Source organism: Pezoporus occidentalis, unplaced genomic scaffold (assembly GCF_034315485.1).
Source record: "Pezoporus occidentalis ecotype Australia unplaced genomic scaffold, CSIRO_AGI_Poc_V1 ctg69, whole genome shotgun sequence".
In the NCBI taxonomy this organism is placed as follows: Eukaryota; Metazoa; Chordata; class Aves; order Psittaciformes; family Psittacidae; genus Pezoporus; species Pezoporus occidentalis.
Genome location: NW_026916041.1, coordinates 3,596,612 through 3,611,376, shown reverse-complemented (window position 1 = coordinate 3,611,376; position 14,765 = coordinate 3,596,612). Strand labels below are relative to the sequence as shown.

The 14,765-nt window shown below is 38.0% G+C and overlaps 1 protein-coding gene across 1 annotated transcript in view; it reads left to right on the top strand.

The window, feature by feature from the left end:
• The window catches only part of CNGB3 (cyclic nucleotide gated channel subunit beta 3), a 62,989-nt gene extending 48,850 nt beyond the window's left edge, over positions 1–14,139 (top strand). The window contains exons 12-18 of the mRNA XM_062641615.1: positions 440–599; positions 1,001–1,098; positions 2,195–2,278; positions 4,340–4,458; positions 9,314–9,460; positions 12,568–12,748; positions 13,857–14,139. Of these exons, the coding sequence (XP_062497599.1) occupies positions 440–599; positions 1,001–1,098; positions 2,195–2,278; positions 4,340–4,458; positions 9,314–9,460; positions 12,568–12,748; positions 13,857–14,096 (1,029 nt within the window). The 3' untranslated portion in view covers positions 14,097–14,139. The remainder of the gene's footprint in view (positions 1–439; positions 600–1,000; positions 1,099–2,194; positions 2,279–4,339; positions 4,459–9,313; positions 9,461–12,567; positions 12,749–13,856) is intronic.
• The last annotated feature ends 626 nt before the right edge of the window (positions 14,140–14,765 follow it).

Genomic DNA, 14,765 nt, shown 5'->3' with positions numbered 1-14,765 from the left:
AGCGCATCTAGATCTGATCTCTTACTTATTTGAACAGTGGTTCTAGTGGTGCCAGCTAAAGTTATTAGAGAAATTTTGCCTACTTTGCTTCACTTCTGACTTGCATTGCACACCAAATGCAGAGTAGCTTTATTATGGATTTTTAAGAAAAACATTCTCTTTAGTTTTCATTCATGTCCAGAAATATGAGACAGAATAAAATAAAACCCAAAATGATTCATTTAAAATTATAACTACAGACTTTCTAACACAATCAGATTAAATCTGTAATACTTCTGAAAAAGCAGATTAAGCACCTATGCTAAACATGCACCTGAAGGTACAATTAATAAGTGATTTTGCAAAACAAGTGTTTTATTCTTTTTATATGTGTTGACAAGATATTCAAATCAGAACTATTTTTGCTGAAATGTGCAGTAACCACAACTGATGTTTGCAGATGAGAGATGTAATTGGAGCAGCCACAGCAGGACAGAACTACTACCGCTCCTCTATGGACAACACTGTCTCCTACATGAACACTTACTCCATTCCAAAATTGGTCCAAAATCGAGTTCGAACCTGGTATGAGTACACATGGGCCTCTCAGGGAATGCTGGGTAAGGCTTTCCAATTCCAGTTATGTAACAACTTCAAGTGGTGGTACATATACAGACTTAGGGTGAAATTCACATTTCTCCTTTTCTGAATTGCAAGTGAGAAGTGAGAGGACTTCAACTTACTTTAGAAAGGAAAAAAAGCTCCAAAGCAGTATGATACTTACTACTTCACAAATTCCTTTCATTTGTATAATGTTCTGGTTATACCATTAGACAAGATATGTAACTTAAAACACAATATCTTAGTAAAAGCATATTAGCATCTTCCACATTGAAACTCGTAAATGCTAGAATAGCTCCATTAAATTATTTTTCTGTATGATGCTCATTTTTATGGGCATTCTTCCTTTATATTTTCTAACTAATAGAGTTTGCTCTTTTTTTTTTTTTTTCTTCCACAGATGAATCAGAATTACTGGAGCAGATGCCATCCAAAATGCAATTAGCCATTGCAATTGATGTGAACTTTGCCATCGTCAATAAAGTTGACTTATTCAAAGCAAGTAGCTTTACAGGATAATGCAGAAATATGTGGTATTCCTGAGACAGAAAACTTGTTTTCTGTATCTTGCAACCCTTAAGAGCATTTATTGATTTGTTAATATGCAAGGCAAAATAGGTCTAAGAAATATCTCAGTTAATGGAGACATGTAAGCACAAAGCCAAGTGCCTGCCTTTGAAATGCTTTTTGTATCTTTTCTTGTACCTTTGACATGCTTTTTAGAAAGCGGATATTAAAAAAAAAAAAAAAAGGCAAATGAGACACCGTGCTGTTACATTGACATACTAAAGCTGATGTTATGGTCAGTCTTTAAGTGATTTCAGAATATAACTAATCTCAAGAGTCGGACATAAGGAATGGAATTTTTAATACACTCCACTTTGCTGTATGCTTCCTATGTCTGCCTGAGAGACATGAATGCTGTGTGTTCCGGCAACATAACTTGGATGTAGTGAATGATACTTTTTAGTGCACTATTGTGCAAAAGAGCTTTCTCTTTATTATCATGGTAGTTTTCCAGAGATACAAGTTAAATCTGGTATTAAGGATTGGATTTCTGACACCAAAAACAAGGAGACACTGCATGTTTAGAAGTAGTTGATATACTGTAACCTTAACACTAATTTCTTTGTTAAGATAATTACAAGAAATCATATGATATCACTGTATAAACATCACATAGCTCATGGTTTCTGCCACATTTGCTGAAGACATGGAATTCATAGATTCATACCATTTGACATAATTCGTTGTGGTTTCTTTTTTTCCCTGGATCTGTAAAAAGAATTCACATCAAAGATCCATAAAGCTCTGAACATGGCACTAACTGAGCTTCCACAATGAATTTAGATGTACAGAAGCTTACTTTGTAAAAAATGAGATGTTCAACCTAAAGAGAACTTTGTAAGATGTGAAATGACATTTTTTCAGTCTTTTTTCTCTTCTAACAGCAGATCTTTATGATGTTTATAGTTTGTATTACACTTATGAATCTCTGAATCATTCATGTATTGTTGGGTTTCGCTGCTCAGTGTAGGCACTAATAGTCACTTGTACTACTGAATTACTAGAGCAATCAATTCTGTTTTAACAGGGGTGCGATACCCAGATGATATATGACATGCTGCTAAGGTTGAAATCCATTGTGTATTTACCTGGTGACTTTGTCTGCAAAAAGGTGAGCATTCTTGTCTCTTTCAAATAATAATCAATAGTATGTATTTTCAAAAAAGAGTTCAGATACCAGTCAATAGTGTCTCCTTTAAATAAAATTAACCCCAAGTGAATTAGGTAGCATAAAAGTAATTAAGGTTCTCTGTGTAATAATAACAAATGTGCTCTCAAATTTCAACCTAGGACAAGACAATATAGATTTTAAAACTTACACTATCAAACAAAAAATATAGTAATATGGGAAAATATTTAATGTAAATAAGGTTTATCTAATCATACATCATGAAGTTTTAATAATTAAAATTGATCAAGGTTAGTTTGCTTATATATATATATACACATACAAACCTAGCTTACAGGTCTCAATGTATGATGCTTTGCACGTGCTTCACTTGTGTGTTCTGACATTTAAGTTGAATTATCCAAGAATGAAGAAATTACACTGCATCAAAACCACTCCTTACAGCAGGATCTGATCTTGCTCTACCTTCGTTCACAGCTCAGAGCCACCTCCAGACTTTCAGCTGAATGCTGTCACACTGTCCCTTCACAAAGACTTCCATCAAATGCAGTCTTATAGTAACTAGCTCAGCTTCTGACCAAGTGAGCCAAAGTGTCTTTTCTGAAGGAATATAAACATTCTTAGGCAAGATAGGATGTAATGAAAACATGGGGGGATGAAGTATCAGCACTTTTACTGTTCTGGCAAGTGACCCACAATTCACACCATACCCAGAAGTGACAATCAGAACCCCTTACTCTCTTTAGCAGTTCTGGTCCATCATGCTCACTAGGTCTTGCTCCCTCCAAGAGTTAAGTGTATGATCCTCTTCCCAAATGCTAAATTAGTCCCACTGACTCCACAGTGTAGGAAGTTAAACAGTTGTGCATGCACTGAAGGATCAGGTGTTTGTCTTCAAAGACCGATCCCAGAATTACTGTTAGCCAGGAAGGGTGGAAGAGTAGTTTGGTGTGTTTGCTGTGCAATGCACATCATGGAAGGATCTTAGACTGCAGCAAGAACAGAGATAATAAATGACAGTAAAAGATTCAAGGTCTTGATACTGCTGTCAGATGAAAACAGTTTTCAACAAGGATGGATTATGAGAAATTCCAGCTTGATTCAGTTAAAATGCCTCTCACCTGTATATATTTACTATGTGGCCAACAACCATAGCAATTCTATTAATGCTGTAACACACAGTAGGGAAAAAAGCCCTGTTAGAACAACCTCCTCCTTTGATGTATTTTGGCCTCATCATAATTTACTGAGGAGGCTATGCAAAAAGGCTGGGAGGAGCAACCAGTGCTCCTAGGAAGGAAGTGCAAGCCTTGCATTTCATCCTAGCTCTGTCACTGTTGCTTTTTCACTTTTAAAATTAAACTGCTTCTTTGCCTCATTTACTCCAGCTGCATGAGTGTGAAAATATTCATCTGCCTTACTGAAATGTTGTTAGGACTTCTACGATCATGTTTGCAAAGTTCATTATCTTGCTCCAGTTTACCTGCTTTATATTGCATGTACTGATGTCACACCACTGAAACCTAGTAAATATGTGAAGGATAATAAATAAACAAATAATCTCTTCAATCGTCCAGTGATTACACAAAAGCTTACATAATTTTAATGGCTGTTTATTCTTTATTTTCCTTTTATATTAGGCAAGTGATAATAAAAATAATAGTGTAAAACCTGAAGCTTTTAGACCATGAAGCAGAAGCTTTTTTGAACATCTCAACTATTAAATACACTGCTGCTGTACTTTAGTTTTGACCAGAACAGTTGGTGCATATGACTGCTACAATCCTGATTATCATTTCTTTTCCAAGATGGCCTAGATGGTCTTACTTCTGTTCAAATATTGACCCATATCGCAATTAGAGCTGCCAAAGTCAGTGCCTGCATTTGTGCTCAGTAAAAACTTTAATTTCTCCATAATAGCAGTAAACTGTTTATGAGAGAGTAGAAACATATTTAAAGAATCTGACTGATTATTCTAACCAAAAAAAAAACCAAACAACTGGCCCTGCTAAAACATGAGATCTTTCTTGTGTGTGTGCTCAGGGAGAGATTGGCAGAGAGATGTACATCATCAAACAGGGTGAAGTTCAAGTCCTTGGAGGCCCTGATGGTACAAAAGTCCTGGTTACACTAAGAGCAGGAGCTGTATTTGGGGAGATCAGGTAGGTCAATCACTGTTTTTAACACTTTCTTTAGAATTGGTCAAATAATAAATGGTTGTTCAACTTCTTGTTTAACTTTACTTTCATGGTAAGCATGACAGCTACCACAGGGAGGCTAGGAAGTGGGTAGGATCAACCAAGAGGACACTGAGCAAGGAGATGTAGGTAAGTAAAGGAAAATCTTAGTGAAGCATCACAGACTAATCTGGCAAGATCTCAGACCAGAGTTTTCAGCAATGTACACAGGGATATACAGACAAATTTCTCCTTCAGCATTTAAAAGATTTAACACATCTTCCTGTTCCGAAGTCTGCAATATGCAGGACCAAATAGATTTTATTGCCTGTAGAGTGAGACTAATTGCCCTTACACAGCAGATGGTAAAAATGATAATTAATTTCCAACAAAGGAGATAAAATAATCTAAAATAGCAAATAAAACTAGTTCATTTAGGATCTGAAGTAGGGATCCAGTTGCCAAAAATCAGGAATCCACGTCTGAAAATGTATTTGCTTAAGAACATTCAAAACAAGAAAAAGGCTGACATATCAGATTTTGGGGTTTGAGTTTTCTGGAGGATAAAATTTTTCTTTGAGAGCTACAAATGTTTTTTATGTTCTTCATGTGGTTGCTATGCAAAATCCATTAACTCTTACACGCCATGTTCCCCAATTAACCAAGCAACTGCTAGATTTTAGGTACTACATGCCCTGCTGAGGTTGGCCTAAGGATAAGTAATAAAATACATGTGCTGCTGTATGTGATAAACTGGATCCTTGATTTCTTCCATCTGCCTTCCTGTTATTGTTAATCCTTTTGCTGGTAGCTTCAATCTGCCTTTTGAAAAGAGGTAATCAGCTCTGTGCCAGGTTAACATTTATCTTCTACTTGTGTCTCCCTTTGTAGTAGCAGAAACAGTCCAGGGACATGCATTTATCCAGGAACATGTGTACAGAACTTGCTTAGACCTCAAGTGGAAAAAAACCTGATATATCCCACAGATACAGACTGTTTTCATTGAGTGGGAAAGTGAAATTATATCAGCTGTTTGAGAGAAGGGTATTTGAAAGGTATTTCTCTGTGACGATATAATACCTGAGCAAAGCTTCAAACCAAAATGCTGCGTTATAAGTTATGTGGAAAGGCTGAGAATGCACTGGTGTTCGGTACAGGCTGAACAATGAAAGGATAAAAGAAAAGGCTACAGCAGCCCAAACGTGTAACACACACAGTTTTCGATCATTTATTAGTATTGTATTTGGAGCAAGGGCTTTATTTTTTAAACTGAGACATTATAATGACTGGTTTTAAAACAAGAAAGGGATTTGCAAACTTTTGACCTAATACAGGTGAGCACCTGAGAACTACATAACAGCCTTTAAAAGACTAATTTTGCAGTATGCGTTACTCTTCACATAACTGCCTATATGGCCATTAAAACCCTCAGCAATGCTATAACTCTACGCTTTTAGTCTTGTTTTTCTTATCATTGACTTACTGCGGCAGCATACCCATTCAGACTCATGTAATTTGCATCTAAATGTGAGGTAGAGGACAAACTCAAGGAGAAAAGTGGCAGACACCTCCAAAACTGAAGAAAATCAAAGACGTGAAGCACTATATTTGTTGGTAGAGATTTGTCTTCTTCCTTGTGGCAAAGTGTTAAAAAATAATGAGTTTGTATAGAGCCTTTTTGTATAAGTTTTGTCAGGGTCTTCTGAATACTGTATAGCAAAAGCAAATGAAAAAATATTCTTTCATGGGAGAAACTGCTTCATTTAACACATCCAAGTTTTCTCCTCAGTATTCACAGCATGGTTATCACCTGATATCAGACTGATTTCCTTCTGATTTCTGATTCAAGATTTGTTTAGAGAAATACGTCAGCTTCATTCCAAGGGGTTTAACTACATGATTTATAAGACACTTGCTATCTAATCTCACTCTGTTCAAAATGCATGTAAATGATGCATAAAAAGTCTCTGAGGGCAAAGGAGTTGAAGAAAACAAAACATGTTTACTTCAAAAAAAATCCCTGAATTATACTAGAAGGCCATTGCAAGACTAACGTTCAAACATGTCCTTTGCCAATTTCATCCTTGGAAATTTTTACAGAAACAGATTAAGTAATAGGAGTTGCCTTCCAAATAACATTTTACCCTCATTACTTTTTTCCCATATAGATAATACCAGTTTTGGAAAGCAAACTAATCTCAGAATCAGAGGCAAACAGATTGCTGCCTTAATGACAGCCTCTCTGCACAGACAATTGAGAAGGAGAGAAATTCAGCTATAATACAACACTTTATTAGGGCAGAGAAATTTACACTTTAAGCCACATGTCCTCATTCATCCATTCACAGATATTTTACTAGGAATACTTCCTATCAGAAAATGGTAATTCTAGAAAAATTAAAACATTTCTCCACTATATGTTTATTTTTTATAGGAAGATCTCTCATCTTTTGCTTTTTTTTTCTTAAAGTTAGGCAAGCTGACTCATCACTTTGTCACTTTGACAACTTTGTACCTAAGAGATGATCAATCAGAGAGGGCTGCAGCAGCACCTTTGCTGTGGAGACAGGCAGAGTTGGGTTTTTTCAGCCTGCAGAAGACTCCAGGAAGGCCTTATGGTAGTACCTTCCAGTATCTAACAGGGGCCTGCAAGAAATCTGGAGAGGGACTTTTTACAGGGGCCTGTTGTGACAGGACCAGGGGAATGGCTTTAAACTGGCATGGGAGATTTAGATTAGATATTAGGAAGAAATTCTTTATGTGAGTTGTGAGGGTGGTGAGACCCTCGCACAGGCTGCTAGAACCAGATGATCTTTAAGGTCCCTTCCAACCTAAACTATTCTATGATTCTATGAAATTAAATTTGCTAGCATAAAAATTCAAAAGTTATCATCTCATACTAATATTAGAGCTTTTCAGGGTAACAACTGGAGTAAAATATATAAGGTTAAAAAGGAAAAATACTTTGTTAATATATATCTTAAATTATCAAGAAATATTGCAAGGCAAATGTAGGGGGTTTATAAAATTTGGTCTCTGAGGTACCAGCACACTAGATTCAATGATGAAACCTGTAACACTGTCTTTAGTCAAAGGGGATTTTGTTTGAGACAACTGCCTTACTTGTAAAATTCACCTCACATCATCACCATAATGAAAAAGCTGATCTCTTTAGTCCTAGTCTGCCTCCATAAAATGAGCTTTCTGTTAGGAAAGCCTGAAAATGATTGCTCAACGACTTGTTGAGAAGTGATTAATCAGAACCCAAAAGCTGTTTGCAATTTTCTTTAGTTGCTTTTCTTATTGTGTAAATAGTTTTATTCTATCTGAGGGATTGTAAAGAATTGTTTAAAGAGAAAACTGCATTTTCAGCTTGAGTTCATATATTGATTGCTGTCTTGGGTTGCAGAAAAGCATTCTGCATGTATATGTAAAAATTGCAGGAGTCTTATACTATCATAAATCAAATATATTATCAGTATAATCCAATATTTACAGATGTGTCTTATAAATACACGTAATATCAAAATCAATCGTATGTCCTTGATTAAAATTAGGTAACAATTAATACATGCTTTATGGGTTCCAGATTATCCTTTATTAATAAATTTTAAATGTAGGGACTGCTAAGTATTCTCTAAAAATATTAACTCACTGGGAAAATTTGGGTTAGATCTCCCTGAATACAGTGGTAAAGCAATTTTAGTACTATCAGCAAAATGTGAATTCTCTTACTTATCACCACAGCTGAGAAGTGAAATCTCCTCATTTCTGCAAGATGAACAATTTAATTTTTATTTGTAAAACACCTAATTTTTATGTGGATATCCTTCCTATGGCCAACAGCTGCTCCTTAAACTGGTCTACTGCCTTACTTTCAAAACAAAATAGCCTTGTTTTTCTGGCAGACACATTCGTCACTCTCAGCCTGAAAGGCCTTCCTAATCCATATAATTCAACTTGCCAACATTAAAACATGAGAAATTGTATGTGAGAAAACTGAAAACTGGAGTCCCACAGAAGTTATTCACTCAAGAAAATCAAAATCCTGGAGAATCATTAATTCATTGCAAATAACCCTTTCATTAATAAGGGATTTGTGCTGCTCTGCTTCTGATTTAAACAATTTTCAACAGTAAAATTGAGGAAATGCCAAGTTCACATGAGGACTGAAACAAATGTAGTCCCTTCAGTGAGTGTCTCTTGGGAGAAATCTATCTAGAAAGAATTTTCACAGCCCTTAACATCTACATATGCCTGACCAGCAGTGACAATTTGCCTTCCTGAGGCAAAATATTTCTAATCCCTACTGCAAAGTGCCTTTAAAGTGTGGCGTATCATAACACGGAATCAAGTTAATGCAGAGACTCAAATTCTCGTTTACCGTCACCAAGCCCTTTTTATCCCCTTGTTCCGTACTTTCCCAAACTGCACATACATACAACGTTCAATCTTATTGGCCACTGTGAAACTATCTGGGTAAATAGTCCAATCACAGCGTTGCAGACCCTCTCACAACCCCCACATCCTCTGGACTACAACTGAGATTCCGCCACAACTACATCCTGGTCCATACTCCCAAGGCTTGCTTTGTTTACCTTCTCTGCCCTTTAACATTCCAACTCATTGCCCCAGGGCTTGTCAAAGCATCAAGGCCTCAGAGCTCATTGCCAAACTCTTTTTCATGCAAATCTTATCACCTTCACTCCCCACAATAAAGAACATCAGATAGAACAATTGGGTACATGCTTTAGGATTACTTTAATGGAGAATCATCAGCAAAGAAATTCCTCACTAGGACAAGTAACAATGTGACTGATGATGTTTATTTTCATTCCAGTCTATTAGCTGCAGGTGGAGGAAATCGAAGGACTGCCAACGTGGTGGCTCACGGTTTTGCCAACCTTTTCATTCTGGACAAGAAAACACTCAACGAAATCTTGGTGCACTATCCTGACTCAGAAAAACTTCTCATGAAGAAAGCAAAGTATGTCCTAGTAACAGTTTTTAAATCACATTATTTCACTGCAGAATGGATAGTTGTGGCTTCTAGACAGATTTGCACTCCTTTCTTGGAAGAGTAACAGATGTAAACACATTTGTATTTAGAAGTCAGGTTTGCCTGGCAGTATCTAGTGGAAGTCATGGTCTTGGCAGGGATTCCAAGGGTTGTGGAAATATGGTAAGAAGAATGAAGTCTTGACTGTAGCTGCCACCTTCTTTGTATTTAAGGTAACAAAACAAATAGGAGATACAGATGTATATTAAGTTTCCTTACATAGTCAAGAAACAAACTGCAGGACAGATGTCAGTTAAGGAGCAGGTTTTCAAAGATGCAAACAGACACTCAAAATTAGTTCCATAGAGACATGCTTCAATGCACTCAGATTTGTATTAATTTCCAAAACCTCAAGCAGTAGTTACTGTGAGAAACGTGCTCACTTGTAAATAAAATTTATTAGGGACAAAGTCAATGGATCAAAGAAAACAGCGCTGAGCACATGACCATAGCCAGAGGCACACCGTTATACCCGTACACAAGCTTTTTAGCCATTCCATATTGCATCAGCCGAATACATAGTTATCCTGAGAACAGGGAGGAATTATTACAATTGCTTCTGCAAAAGGATTTCCATAAATCCGCCCTGGTCTCCTCCTTTTGGCGCATGCTCTCTGCCTCCTAGTGGTCATCTCGGGGGTCTTCGGGGATGAAGTAAGACGTCTTCCTCTATGGTGAACTTTTCATCCTGGGTCTTGAGCCAGTTCTGACTAGTCCTGTGGGTGTTAGTTCTTTCAGTTTCTTTCACTGGTGTTACATTACAGGATGGTCATGTTTGATAAGCCTTTATCTTGTGCAGGCCACATATGCTTGACGAAAGCAAAATTTCATTAACCCTTTATTACCTCTCATATTAGGAACAGATTTAAAGTAATGCCCAACAAGATAAAAGTACACAGATTGGAGAAAAGTCCATTTTGTTCAAAAGGATTCTGAAATGGGATTTCAAACCCAAATTGCTTTTCATCTTGCTTTGGTTGTAGCTTGCTAGAATCACTATTTCCCCAGCTTTGAAAGAGCAAAATATTGTCATATTTTCTCACAAATTTATGACAAAGTTAGTAACTTGCTACCTTGCAAAAGGTCCAAATACTTGAAATATTTTGTCAATATTAGTATACTTCAGCACTCATTGCTCTCGGCTGCTGCCTTGCCCTGCTATCAAAGGTTGGAAGGCTTTTCCCAGATTAGAAATTCCACCAGAACAGACTAAACATAGCACACGAGTGACATTTTGGTTAGTGTAAGTGCTAGCAGATGGTTGCATTCAGCATGTTTGAACAGCCCTGGTTGTCAAATGACAGTATCTTGAGAATCATCACGTCCCTTAGGAACAGGGAATCAAGACACAGAATGAACTCATTGCCCAGTTTTCAAAACCAGCATCAACAGGTAGAAAGGTGGAACATATCCACTGACTGATGGTCCCCTGCATTTATCATAGAATCATACAATCAGCTAGGTTGGAAAAGACCTTTAAAATCATCAAGTCCAACCATTATCCAGGACTGCCAAGACCACCACTAAACCACTAAAATGAGGGATATCCTTCCTGACTTTTCTCCAGCGTCTTTCTAAACAGTTGTACAACCATCATTACTTGCTCTTCCTGTCTCTGTCCCACACTGCCACCTTCTTTCTTGCCCACCCTAATCATATCTTGCCTAATCACTGAATACTGCTTCCTCCAGACAGCCTTTCTCAACTGCAGGAGCTTAATCATCCATCCTTTGTATCTTCACTCCCATCTGAGCTCTCACCCTCTCTAGATATTAGACTAGATACAGGACACCCTGTTTAATTTTAAAGATACACAGTACCTGCCCTGTGCTGGATGCCATGTATTCTGCTCACCCAGCAATTTTTCTAATGTCCCATGCTCTTTGTGTGGTCAGCCATGTCTCTAGAAAAACTAGGCACCAACAGGAATTTGTGCACTGTTCTGATAAAGATTGCAGTTATGTTCAGTTTTGGAATCAGGTTATCAGTTGCTCTGCCCTGGAAGGTTTACATCAGAGATCTCTCACCTTTAAAGGGCTCCTTGAAACAAATGCAAAGGATTAATTCAAGCAAGAAATTTGTTCTACTATCATGTGCCTGACAGTCAATGTATAGTATTTTCATAATAAACTCGTGCAAGCTGCAGAAGTGTACTTTTCAAATTGATTACAGTAAAAAGACTAAAATCTTTGCTTCTGGAATTCCCAGATTTACGAAGTACAAGATGCTGGGGAAAATTACAGTATTATGGGATTTACTGTACTTCAGACTGCAAGTATAGTCCTTGTTCATAAAAAGCTTTAAGTCAGGGTTTTTGCAAGGATAGAAAAGTTGCCTTGAAAACTGTATAGTAACCTAATGGAAACTGGAAGCATGGGAACCGCCTGCTTTTCACAGGCTCCATTTACCTTGGAACTGTCATCCAATCTTTACCCTTGTCACTCTTTCACACTTCTTGTTATGGCTGCAAATCAGTATAGCTACAGAAGGTGTGAAAATCTAGTCTGCCACTTTATTGGCAGTAATTTTTGTATCTTCAGGGTGTCTTCTTCTACTGAAGAACACCAAAAATACATACCACTGTCTAAACTGACCTGTGAGAGATAGGCCATGCTGGAAGTTAGTTTGGTAAATTATTACTTTCACAAGCATCAGCTGGACTCCCAGTTGATCACTAAATATGCTCTGAATTTGCATCCAGAAGGCCAGGTTAAGAGACTACCACGGCAGACATGAGGCATTTCTCTTCCTCCACACTACTTCTCACCCTATAAAGCTCTCACCTGCTTTGCAACACCTTGACACCTGCACTTATTCTCTAGGGTATAGGTAAGCAACTCCAAATCTGAACAGTAGCCTCTAACTCTACCAGGGCCTTGGGTAAAACCGTTAACTTTTCCAGCTTTGCTCTTGCCACTGGACCTGAAAACAAAAAGAATTGCCAGATTTTCATCCATGAACAACACTTTAGCTCTGCAAGAGCTTTGCTCGGTTTCACAGCACTGCTGTGTGTTCTCATTCCTTCCTTTTTCCAGGGTGCTGCTGAAGGAGAAGGGGAAACCTGCCCCAGGACCACCAGTGCAACAACCACGGGGCTTGGCCAGTCTCTTTGGGCAGAAACAGGAAACTCCAAAACTGTTTAAGGCGATGCTTGGAGGCAAAGGGAAAGATGGCCTTGTGAAGCTGCTGCAGCTGAAGAGACAACAGGACATTCGGGTAACACCACAGAAAAGAATGCAGGTTCTTCCAGGTGCTGCAAGATACTGGGAGGGCTGGGGCAAACAGAGTAGGTGAAAATGCAGCCTTAATGCAACCAACAGCAAAAACTCCCAGTAGCTGAGATACAACTGCTGTACCTAATTTCTGTAAACACTATTCTAAAACTTGACTCAAATCTTCCTGGATCCGGACTCTATGCAGAGCAGAGAAAACAGAAGCAAGGAAAAAAGCAAGCAAACAAAAATCCTCAAAGAAAGTAAGGATAAAATAGACTTGACAAAGACCCCAAGGGCATCTGATTCAGTTTTATGGAAACAACAGTAAATACAGAAATATCCTAACACAGTAATATGATCCAGCTGACTTGAGCACGCAGTGAACTTCCCAACATAGAGTCAGATCTCTGGTTGTCACAAATCCTGAAAATAAAATCTAATACGTAGGCCACACAGCTAAAACTGATTAAATCTCTAATCCATTGCACTTAGGAGAAAACTATTTTGTTGATGAAAAATAATTCCCACATTATACTTTGTTCTGAGAAATGTTAGTAAGAGCCTGCTCAGTTCTACGTATTTAGCCAAAGGTGGCAGAACACTCTTCTGTCTTTACAGCTGAACTGGCTGTGGTTTTATTTATTTTTTTTAGTTAAATAAAGAACTTCGCTTACACAAATGACTACAACACTATTACTGGAACAGAAACATTGCTCAATTTAATGTGTATTTGTAAATTAATAGCAAATCGGCTTGGCCAAGGAATTGGGGCAACCAACAGTATGTCAATATTTACATAACACTTTCTCTTCTGTACTAGGGTAAGCATATAAAGGAAGGCAAGACCTAAGAAAGGGATGTGTGCTCCCAAACATGTCTGTTTCATCCTGCTATAAGGAGCAGATAGTATCATTATTAACAAGCTTTTCATAGGTTTTATGTATTCTGAAATTGCATTTTTCATTTAGATACTGATTTTCAGCACCTCAATGCAAATTTACATAAGTTGCATACCATATTCACAATATCCACACTGTGCCTTTCCACTGCATACACAGAACTGCTTCCTGAATTTCAGCACTGGAAAACACTTAAATTCTTGTTTCTAGGAAACTCAAGCTGAAGCAGAGAACAAGCCTGAGCAAAAGGAGAAGAAACCCATGGAGCCTGCAGCCCCATCTGCCCCTCCTGCACAAAAGGAAGAGCCGAATACAGACGCTAAGCCCAAACCTGCAGTTATGCACAGAGGAACCAGTAAAGAGTCTCTGATCATTAGTATGTCTCCATCCCCCAGAGCAGGAGAAGGAGAGATCCTTAAGGTTGAAGTTAAAGAGAAAAAAAATAAATAGATGCTGCTTTGGGTTGTGACCACATCTGATGTCCTGCTGAATTCAGAGGAAGATAGAAGTAGAGACTACTCAAGATACAGAATCTACCGCAGATCCTCTTCTTCTCTCCCTCCTCTCCTGACACAACTGGACAAATTACTTATACACTTACCTTTTAACCTTAAACCTGAAGAGAGAACTTTGGGTGTAATAGCAATTAGAGTTCAGATTTCAGGTGCACTTGTTCCTTCTTTGATCCATGCTCTCCCTTCTCTCTTACTCTGTCTTGTTCCTGCTTCTCCTCTTCCCTCTCCTGTTTATCCTCGCCTTCTTATTGCTCTTCCTGCTGTTCAGTTTGCTCCTAATTTTTGTATGTGTTCTTTCCTACTTCCTTTTCTGGTTTCCCATAGTTACGCTTTTTCTTGTCACTGCCCTACTGTTGCTGAGGTTACTCATGTTTCTCTGGATCCTTCTCTCTCCTCCCCTTATACTTGTAATCACTGACCTGCTTTTGTGACCAGCATGGCCCAGTGCAGGAAGCGGTGATGCTGTGCATTGGAATTATTTATTCTGGGACAGAGGGATACAAAACAAAACCATGGTCAGAAAAATAAAATCACTAAATCCATAAGGGGGAAGCAGACTGTAGAATTACTACTCTGAAAGCACAAGCAACTGCTCCAGTTGTCT